The sequence below is a fragment of the Varanus komodoensis genome, unplaced genomic scaffold (genome assembly GCF_004798865.1).
Source record: "Varanus komodoensis strain SLA01 unplaced genomic scaffold, ASM479886v1 scaffold129, whole genome shotgun sequence".
NCBI lineage: Eukaryota > Metazoa > Chordata > Lepidosauria > Squamata > Varanidae > Varanus > Varanus komodoensis.
The window spans coordinates 251876-262421 of NW_025335373.1; the positions used below are offsets into that span (position 1 = coordinate 251876).

Consider the following 10546-nt stretch of genomic DNA (forward strand, 5'->3'; position numbering starts at 1 on the left):
TTGACCGAGCCGCAGGCGGGGAGGGCCCGCCGCGCGCCCGCCCGCCCCCGCGCGCCCGCCGGGTCACCCACCCTCGATGGAGATGACGTGCTCGCGGATCTGGCTCTGGAGCGCGAGGTCCTCGACGCGCTCGATGAGGTCGTAGATGGCGTAGATGTTCGGGTGCACCGACTCGAAGCGCCCGATCTCGGCCCGGATGGCCGCCGAGTTGGAGAGGCCGAACTGCGGCTGCGGCGCGCCGCCAGGGGACGGCCCCGACGGGCCTCCCGGCGCCGCCAGGCTCTGCCCCTGCTGCCCGGGGCTCTGCCCGGGCCCGCCCTGGAAGTTCATGGCCGGCGGCGAGCAGGGCGCGGGCGGCGGCGGCGGAGCGGCAGCGGCGGCAGGCAGGGGCGGAGGAGACGCGCGCTCGGCTCCTCGTGCGGCGGCGCGGGCGGCTCAGAGGCGCGGGGCTGCGGCTGCCCGGGCTGCGGGCTCTCGCCGCTGCATGGCCGGCCCAGGCTCCGCTCGCAGTCCGGTCCGCCCCGCCTCGCCGCGCCGCCTTCTCTCCCGGCCGGCGGCTCCGCCAGCAGCAGCAACAGCGGCGGCCCGCGTCACGCAGCCGCCCCCGCTCCTCCTCCTCCTCCCGCGTCAGCGCCGGCCTGGAGCCGCCCCCGGAGGGAGGGACGCAGGAAGGGGGCTGCCTCTCCGAGAGGAAGGGGCTGCGCCGCGGCCCCGCCTGCCTCTGCCTCCCAGCTGGCGCAGCCCCGCGACGCCGGGGGGCGGGCGCGGGCGCGGGCGGCCCCTCCAGAGGCGGCGCCCGTCGGCCAGCCGCGCCCGGTGCAGGAGGCCGGCGCGGGACCCGCAGGTTCGCCGCGCGGCCCGCCGCAAGGGCAGCGCCGCGGCTTGCTCGGGCCCGAGGGCAGTCGGTCAGCCGCGGGGGGCGCGTCCATGCTCCGCAGGCACGGCTGCCGGGGGCGCTCCCCTCCTCCGCCGCTCCGCGCCCGGAGAAGCCCGGCGGCCGCGCGCGCTGGGGCCCGCCGCTTCCCGGGCCGGAATCCGCCCGCCTCGTGGCTGGCCTGGCGGTGCGAAGCTGCGGAGAGCTGGAGGTAGCGCCGGCCCCGACCCCCTCCGCATCAGGCCTCCTTGCGCGCCCTTCACTCTCCCTTTCTCCAGCCACATAGCCCCGCAGGGCCCCCTTTTCTTCCGGGCCCGTGACCTCTGGACCGCCTCCCTGCGCCCCTCTAGCCTCTGCAGGTGCCGAGCACCACAGGGCCGGGCCGGGCCGGGCCCACCGGGTCAGCATTGTGTTCACACAGTGGCCAGCAATCTGCCCAAGAAAAACGGACAAGCAGGACCCGAGTGCAACGCACCCTCCTGCCCGTGTTCCCCAGCAACTGGCGTATGCAGTCACACTGCCTCTGATCCTGGAAGCAGCACAAAGTCGGCAGGACTGTAACAGGACCTCCTGCGTGAGGGTAATGGGAAAGAGCTGCCTCATTCCCTGGGGATGCATTACCGAAAACAGATGCTGCGCGGCTCCTGCTGTCCTGCGGCAAGCAGGGCTCCTTTCGAGGCTCTCCGGCTCTGCTCCGGTCCAACTGGATGCCGCCTCTTGCTTTGCCACAGAACGTTTCCCAGTGCCTGACCCTCCCGAGCCCCTCCCGCCTACAGCACCTTGTCAATACGCAGAGACTTCTCCACTCCCCACCTGGCCGGTCCTGTGCCCGGAACTGGCGGGAATGCCAGGACAGCTGTCCTGGTGGTCCTGGGCTCCCCCTCTTATCTAGCCATCTCGCTTTGGCGCTCAGGCCTCATGGTCATGTTGCCCCACATCACTGCTGCCAGCATGGACCACGTCCACTGGCTTCCCCAGATGTGGCTCAACGGGACTGGAAAAGACCTTGGAGCCTTGTGGGCAACAGGCTAGACGTGAGCCAACAATGTGATGGCGCCGCCAAAAGGGCAAATGCCATTTTGGGATGCATTGACAGAAGCATTACTTTCAAATCATGAGAAGTAGCAGTTCCCCTGCACTCCTCACTAGTCAGACCTCACCTGGAATACCGTGTCCAGTTCTGGGCACCAAGATTTAAGAAAGATGCAGAAAAACTAGAAAGGGTCCAGCGGAGGGCAACAAAAACAATCCAGAGCTTGGAAACACTGCCCTGTGAGGAAAGACTGGGAGAACTGGGCATGTTCAGCCTTGGGAAGAGAAGGCTGAGGGGGGACATGAGATGCCTCTGTAAGTAAGGCTGCCACAAAGAGGGAGGCCAAGCTCTCTTCTTGCTGATGCCCCAGTGCAGGACACAGAATAACCAGTTCAAGTTGCGACAACCCAGATTCAGGCTGGACATCAGGAAAAGCTTCCAGGAAGAGCGGGTGGATGGGGCAGGAAGGGCGGAAACCCCTTTGTCTTGGTCACCTTGTGGCCATACGGTTGGCAGGTTGAGGTGAAGGTTTGCCCATTGCAGAAACCGTGCTTGTGTGACATGGGAACCCAGCCAGCTCGGCTCTAGGCCAGCGTTTTCCATGTGATCTAAATGCCAACCACAAAACCAAGCCTTGGTGTTTTGAACAGTCATGTGCCCACCGCTATGCGCTTCCTTCCCCTTGGAGGGACACCCCTGGGGCCGGAGGACATTTGCTTGCGTTCGGAGGAAGAGGTCCATTCTGCAGGATCGTTTCCCTCTTCCCCGTAACAGTTCCCTTCTTCCGAGACGCACATTCTCCATACCAAGAGAGGGCAAAATAATAGGGGCCAACGGGTGGGTGGGTTACTGAGTCCGACCGTCTCCTCAATGCAGGACGACTTCCAGTCCAAGCGTCTGCCTCAGAGGGCTGTGCGGTTGCACCTGGAGTGCCTCCCGAGTGGGGGGGCACCCCCTCCCCAGACCGTGGGTGTCCTTGCAGTACCACTGCAGCAAGCAGGATGCTTCCCTGGCCTCCAGCTGGAGCCTGGCTCCCTGCAACGCGCACCTGCTCTGCCATGTCCAGCACTCACTCGGCTGCTGGAGAGGAGACCCTGCCCTTCCTCGCTGTGACAGCCACTCAGTACGCAGGAGTGTTACCGTATCTCCCACCCGCAGTCGTCTCTTCTCCAGGTTACACATGCCCCGTTCTTTCAACTTCTCCTTCCAGGGTGCGGATTCCAGCCCCCATCATCCTGGTTGCCCTCTTCTGAACTCCCTCCAGTTTGTCTCCGTCCTTTTGGAAGTGTGGTGCCCAGGACTGAACACGGTACTCCCAGGCAGGTGATCTCCTTCATGGACTGTGGGAATGCCATGAACATCCACTATCCTGACTTCGACTAAGCTTTGACCAAGTGCCCCATGAAATCCAGCTAAAAGTGAGCTGGATGGACAACAATCAGGCGGATCCACAGCTGGCTAAAGAATCGGGGACAAGGAGCCCTCATCAGTGGCACCTTCTCAAACTGAGGAGAGGCAAGAGGCCAGGTACCGCAGTGACCAGTCCTGGGTTCTGTGTTCTTCAACATTTTTATTAATGGTTTGGATGATGAAGTGCAGGGAATATTTATCGGCTTTGCAGATGGCACAAACCTGGGTGGGATAGCGAATATCCTGGAAGACAGAAACAAGAATCAAGGTGATCATGACAGGCCGGAGCACCGGGTTGAAAACAACAGTATGACATTCATTTGGGACAAATGCCAAGCTCTGAGCCGAGGAAAAATAAACCAAATGCATCATTACAAGATGGGGAATACTTGGCTCAACAATAATGCAAGAAAGAAGGATCTTGGAATTGTTGTAGATCACAAGCTGAATATGTATAAGCAATGTGATGTGGCGACGAACAAAGCCAGTGCTATTGGAGCTGCACTCTCATCATCCTCATCATCATCTTTATACTGCTCAATAGCCAAGGCTTTCTGGACAGTTAACAAAAGCTTGAATTAAACAAAGGTTTAAAAAACCCATTTATTTAAAAGAATAAAACCACAGTAGCAATTGTTATACTTCAGCAGTGAAGCATAGCAGCAATACAAAATAAAATGGAATAGAAGCATAGAAACAGAGCAAGTCAGAAGGGGCCTCCCAGGCCATCTAGTCTGACCTCTGGCACCAGCCGGCTCCACTCACGACATGCCCACCATGTGCACGTCCAGCCTATCTTTGAACACCCTTTGAATATATAGAAATAAACTTTAAAAGTTAAACTATTAAAATACTAGGAAAATAAAACGATCTTTATCTGTCACCAAAACTAACGACAAAGTAGGTGCCAGGTCAACTTCTTTGGGGAGCTCATTCCAAAACCGGCTGACCACAACTGAAAAGGCTCCCCACTGGAGGCTACCTGCCCCACTTACTTTGGAAAGGGCTGCCGAAGAAGGAGCCCCAAAGATAATCTCAGGGTCTGGGCAGGTACATATGGAAGGGGGCACTTCAGAGACACTGGCCCCAAGTTGTTGGGCTTTGAATGTTGGCAGTAACACTTTGAGCTGAACCTGGGCTTCAACCGGCAGTCAGTGCAGCAGGAGGATGACTGGCACAAGGTGCTCTGGAGAGCCTCTCTCCTTTGACATTCTTGTTGCTGCAAACCTGTGATGGCAAACCTTTTAGAGACCGAGTGCCCAGACTGCAACCCAAAACCCACTTATTTATTGCAAAGTGCTAACACTGCAATAAAACCTGAAAACTGAGGATTCAGTTTAGAAAAAACAACTCACAGCCACTCCAAGCAAATCTCTCTCTCGCTCTCGCTCGCTCTCTCTCTCTCTCTCTCTCTCTCCCCCCCACCCCCTTGGCAGTACACTGACCGGCCATGCGAAAGCTCAGATGAGTTGCGACTAATGAGTTGCGGCTTGTGACATCATCGCCTGGCACAGCTACTCATTTCTGAGCATGCGCATGGCCCCTGTGTGCGCCATTATCCAATGCTTGGCTGCTGGGGCGACTGGGCTCACGTGCCAACGGAGAGGGCTCTGCGTGCCCGCTGCGGCACGTGTGCCATAAGTTCACCACCACTGCCCTAACCCGACCCCGGTGCACACCCCTAACCCTGACGCAGGGCTAAGGTTCCATTGAAAAGAGGGCGATCTTGAAAAAGCCGTCCTTGAGCAGCTTTTTCTGCACAGCTCATCATTTCGGCCCATTCTAAACACGTTCCAACCATCAAAATCATGCCTGAGGCGATGCTGGGCGACTGGGCTCGCGTGCCAACAGAGAGGGCTCTGTGTGCCTGCTGCGGAATGCGTGCCATAGGTTCACCACCACTGCCCTAGACCATTTCCAAAAGTTTCTAGATCAATTTCAAAGGCAAGCAGTTACAGCTTCCTAATCACAGGAAGTACTAACTCCCCTTATGGGGCCCTGGCTCAGCCGCACCCAGAGTCCCGCGTCCCGGTCTGGGCACCGCAGTCAAGAAAGGTGCAGACAGGCTGGAAAGGGGCCAGGAGGGCAGCAAGGGTGACCTGGGGCTGGAGTCAGAGCCCTGTGAGGAGGGATGGAGAGAGCTGGGTATGTTCAGCCTGGAGAAGCGAGGATGGGGGGTGGGGGGGGGGAGATGAGAGCACTGAGCAAGTGCTTGAAAGGCTGTCACAAAGGGGGAGGGCAGGATCTCTCCTCGATCATCCCAGAGTGCAGGACACAAATAACGGGCTCAAGGTCAGCTTCTGCCTGGACATCTGGAAAAAGATTGTGACTGCAAGAGCGGCACGGCAATGGAGCCCATGACCCAGGGGGCAGGCAGGGTCTCCCCCACGGGAGGCAGCTGGGCAGCCCCTCAGGGAGGCTGCAGCTGGAGCAGGGCTGGGCCGACCGGCCCTGTGGCCCATCCAGCGCTACCGTGATTCTCAGCTGGAGCAGGGACGGGATGGTGCTTGCCCAGCCACGGCGAGCAAGCCACGCTGCAGCGGCTCCCACTAGCGCCTGTGGGTCCTGTGGCCGTGGCCAAGCATCCAGCATTCCGCTGCGGCCAGATCCTGCAGCCCCTCCAGTCGCCGAATCTGGCAAGCAGTCGCGCTTGGAAAGGGGGCAAGCGGGTGGCTCACGGAGTTTGCACGCAGACGGTCCTGGGTTCGGGCCCGGTTCTCCAGGCAAGGCTGGCAAAGCTCCTGGCGCCCAAGCCGGGGAGCGGGGAGCCACTGCCCAGCTCCGCTAGAGGCGGCTTCTGAGGGTCCCACAAGCTCAGAGACCCGCAGGGAATGTTCAGCACGACTGCTTTGCCTCAGCCAACTGAAAATGCATGCGAGAATTAAGCATGGTTTCAAACATGTGATGCTCTGGTTAATTACTTAGTTGGTGAATTAATTCCATGCCTCCGTTTGATTCCCAAAGGCCCCTGCCCCCCCCCCACACAAACTGGCTAACCAACAACAATAAAAATAATCAAAGCTGTTTAGCAAAAGAGACAATAAGACAAAACAAGACTATATTGGGAAAAATGGGGGCGGCAGCACGTTGAACCTGGAGCAAACCTCTTAGGATTTTCCAAGCCACTGCCTATATCCCTTGTTAGCAAAAATGACTTCTTCCAGGCATTCTCAGAAGATGTGCATCAGCTGGACTCTCTCCAGTGTGGGCTCAGGCCTGGTTCTGGGGCTGAATTGGCTCAGGTTGTCCTGACAGGCGGCCTTTGTCCGGGGAGCGGGGGAGCGCGAGGCGCTGCTTTCCGATCTGTCAGGGGCTTTCAGGACTGTTGCCTGCAGGACCCTTCTGAGCCAGCGCTGTGGGCTGCCAGGTGGGGCGTGGCGCTACTTGCTGGTGCCCAGCATTGGGCGACCACACAGGACTGCGGGTTCTGCCCTCCGTGCCTTTCAGCCTCCGAGGGAAGCCACTGGGGAGTCGCCGGGAGGCCCGAATGATGGGCCGCCGGTGCGACTTCTCTGTGTCCTCTGAGCCAAGAGGCTGTGCAGGCCCTGGACTGGCCCTGGACCCAGCGGCAGGCGAGGGAAAGGTGGGCGAGCGAAGGAGGAGCCCTGGCGGGGGGAGTGCTGTGGCGGGATGGTTCCCCCGCCTGTCCAGAGCAGGCGCCGCTTGGCAGGGCTCACCTCACTCCATCTTCGGTTGGGTGCCAGCTCTGGGCACGCCTGGGCACGGGCAGCCAGCTGGAGGCTGAACTACTCCAATGCCCTGCGAGGTCCCTTTGAGGCTGGCCAGGTGGCTGGGAGTGATGCGCACACACAGAGGCAGACCAGTGGGGAAGCCTGCCGGGGAAGATGCCTCCAGCCGGGGGGGGGGGGGCTGCACTGCCCGCCAGCACGCCAAGTGCGAGGTTTTTGTGCAGGCGTGCAAAGAAAACCCACGTGGCCTCGGAGCTGGTCTGCCGAGAGAGCCCGTCACCCTTGCGAAGGTGCCCGCTCATCGAGACGGAGAGGATGCGCTCTTGATGGTGCGGCCCTGGCAGGATGCGGCCTCCAACGGCCAGGAGGGGTCCTCCCGCAGCAGAGCTCCCTCCTGCGCCGGACACGGTCGGTGCCGCGCCTCCAGCCCTTCGGAAGTTTAGGAAGGGAGCGGTGCACCGAGGAGGCAAGCGGCCTGGCCCCGCGGCCAGTGTGCTTGCGGGCTCGGCGACCGAGGCCGGGCCGAGCCAGGCCGAAGGCGCCCCCTGAGCACGGCGGCAGCCGGAAGCGGAGCGGCCTCTTTCCCGCTCGCAAGACCCCAACCGCCGGGCCAGTACTCGCAGCCAGGAGCGGCTCGGCGGGCCGTGGAGACGTCCGCCACAGGGGGCGCCCTTCCCGGCCCCATTCGGTCCTTCAGACAGGCCGATGCACGGCTTGGGGCGAGGGAGGGGGACGCGCTTACGAGGAAAGGCTTCTGGGGTTTTATGGTTTGTTACATTCTGCTATTTGATGGCTTTAAATGTCACGAACTGACTGGGGCGCTCTGGTTATTGGGCAGCACAGCAGTAATGATCAAATAAATGAAATTGGTTTTGGGCACCAGCCAAAGACCAGACTCCCGACCTAACCTGTGGGGCTGCAACATAGCAAGTCGGAAGGGGTCTCCCAGGCCATCTAGTCTGACCCCCAGCACAAGCTGGCCCTGTTCATACAATGCCCCACATGCAGTGCTTCGGTCTTTCCTTGTACGCCGTCACTGATGGGCCCCCCCAACATCCCTGGAAGCGCATTCCATATCCTGGGGGTCCTGACATCCAGCCAGAAATCCGGCTCCTTTAGCTTTGCCCCACTGGATTGCAGCTTTCCCTCCAACACAGGGGAGGATAGGTCACGGACCTCTAACGGTGTCCCCAGTGCTCTCGGGAGCCAGCAAGATCCTGTGTCTGTCAGGGACTGCAAGCCACAACGCCCATGTGGTCTGTTCAGTTCGGGGCTCCCCATTACAGGAAGGATCTAGCCAGGTTGGAGCCAGTGCAGCGCAGGGCCACAAGGCAGATGGCCGGATTGCAGGGGATGCCGTACGAGGCGAGACTGAGGGAACGGGGTCTCTTCAGCCTGGAGGAGACTCAGAGGGGGTCTGTTGGCGACATGCAGGTATGTGAGGGGGTGTCACACAGAGGCGGGGAGAGGCCTGTTCTCCCCATCTAGCCCACCTTGGGCTAGTTTCCTGATCAGAATGTCATGGGGCACTTGGTCAAAAGCGCTGCTGAACCAAGATGTAGCTGCAGCATTCCCACAGTCTAGAAGGAAGGTAATCCGATCGAAAAATGAGATCAGCCTTGTTCTTGAGAAATCCATGTTAAATCTCGTGTTATCGTCGATCGCAAGCCTTAAGGCAGAAGCTGCCTTGTAAAGGCGTTAGATGGTTGCCTGATCAATTAATTAATTATAGTAATAAAGGTATACTTAGCTCCCCCCAGGGTAATGCAGGACTAGCCCAAGCCCCCGTTTCAGCCCCAGGGAAGCCGCGCGCGGGAAGCCGGCCCCTAGTCCCTCACCTGCCAGCGCTCTCAGGAAGGCAGTCCTGCGGCACACGCCAGCCCACAGCGCCACCTCCTGAAGCCTGCGCAAGGCGTCCCGAGGTCCCTTTGCCAAGCTGGGCAGAACCCCCAGCCCTGCTCCTGGGGCACGGTGGCTTCCAGGCAAGCACATGGGGGGCCCCTGCTCCTTATGGGGAGGCTGCCTCTGAACGGGAAGAGAACCTCCGCCTGCATCCTGCACTCACGCAGGACCGCGAGTTGTGGACGAGAGCAGGACTGCGTGAGGAGACGAGGGCAGGACCGTGTGAGGAGACGAGGGCAGGACCGTGCTGTTGTGCTTGGCTGGGGCGAAGCGGGCGTTCAGGATTTGTCCTGCCCGAGAGCATGCACGACTGAGCCGCTTGTCCCACAGGAAGCAACTGAAGGGGGAAGTGTCCTTCCTCCGACGGCTGCGGGAAACAGCCTTGAGTGGGCCCTGTGCATGCCTCTCCAGCCCCACACGGCCTCCTCTCGAGTTGAAGGGACACCAGCCACACGTGCTTGGCCCTGCCTAGCCCAGCTCAGGAGTCGTGGGGCTGAAGGGATGAGTCCTGCCCAGGAAGAGCCGGGGTCCTAATTCTGCTGCCGTGAGGATGGTCAGAAATTGGGCAGGCGATCTGGAGGCATTCTCCACAATAGTCCTGTCTGGCTTCAAATATGCCTGGCAGGCGGGCAGGAAGCAGCATCCCACCAGCCCCTTTCACACCCTCTGATCTCACTGCAACGGCCCTGTGGGGAAGCCAGGGGCCTTCCGGGGCCAGTGCTCCTCAGCAGCCACACGGCCTCCAAGGCCCACTGGACTGGACAGCGGCGACCTTGTGCTCTGGCTCTGCCTGCCCTCCGAAAGCCCTCCAAAACGGGGGTCATCACCCCCTCACGGGTGGCAGAGCCCACAACCAGTGCAGCGCTGTGCCAGGGGCCCCCTCGACCGGTCCTGAGCCAGCCACCCACCTGCTGCACAGGACGGCCCCTCGCGGGGGGCAGAGTGCGGGCGGGGACTGGGAGGCCGGCCCCCTCTGCGCTCCTCCTTGAGGATCCCTGGGCCAGTCTTGGTTCCCGGGGGGGGGGGGCACCTCGCAGGGTTACTGTGAGCGTAACACGGAAAGGGGCGACGTCCTGAGCCCCTCGCCCGAAGCAGGCCACGCCCGCCGCCCTGACTCTGTCTGGCTTTCAATATGCCCCCCCCCCTCCGCTGCTGCGCGTGCTCCGCGCCTCCCCTCCGAGCGATGCGAAGTCCAAGCGGCCGAGCGCGGCCAGCTCTCCCGGGGAGCGGCTCCCGCGCCCGGGTCACGCTGCAGGCGGCGGGCCGGGGCTGCCCCGCGCGGCCCTCCGAGAACCTCCCCCGCTGGCGAGGCCGCGAAGCCCCGGGCTCGGGCCCTCCCGATGCGGGGTCGCTCCCGCGTCCCGGGAACGCGCAGGAGCCTCCTCGCTGCGCCCGGTGCACGCGCCTCGGCCCAAAATGCCTCCCACGCCGCGGCGGGCCGCCTGCGCACGCGCAGAGGCCGCCCTTGCGCCATGCAAGACCACAACCCCCAGAGTGCGCCGCGCGACCAGAGAGCCGCACGGGGGCAGAGCGGCGACGCCCAGCTTCCGGGTTACGCCCCGGAATAGGCGTGTGCGGGGGGGCGGGAAGTGACGCCACGGCAACGCGGGGGGGACTACAGCTCCCGCAGTGCCCCTC

At 61.5% G+C, this 10546-nt stretch overlaps 1 protein-coding gene across 4 annotated transcripts in view; it reads right to left on the reverse strand.

Moving 5' to 3' along the window:
- AGAP3 (ArfGAP with GTPase domain, ankyrin repeat and PH domain 3) overlaps nucleotides 1-337 on the reverse strand; it is a 75408-nt gene extending 75071 nt beyond the window's left edge. For all 4 annotated transcript variants that reach the window (XM_044422523.1, XM_044422522.1, XM_044422524.1 and 1 more), the window contains exon 1: nucleotides 72-337. In XM_044422523.1, the coding sequence (XP_044278458.1) occupies nucleotides 72-330 (259 nt within the window). In that variant the 5' untranslated portion in view covers nucleotides 331-337. The remainder of the gene's footprint in view (nucleotides 1-71) is intronic.
- Nucleotides 338-10546: the final 10209 nt, after the last annotated feature.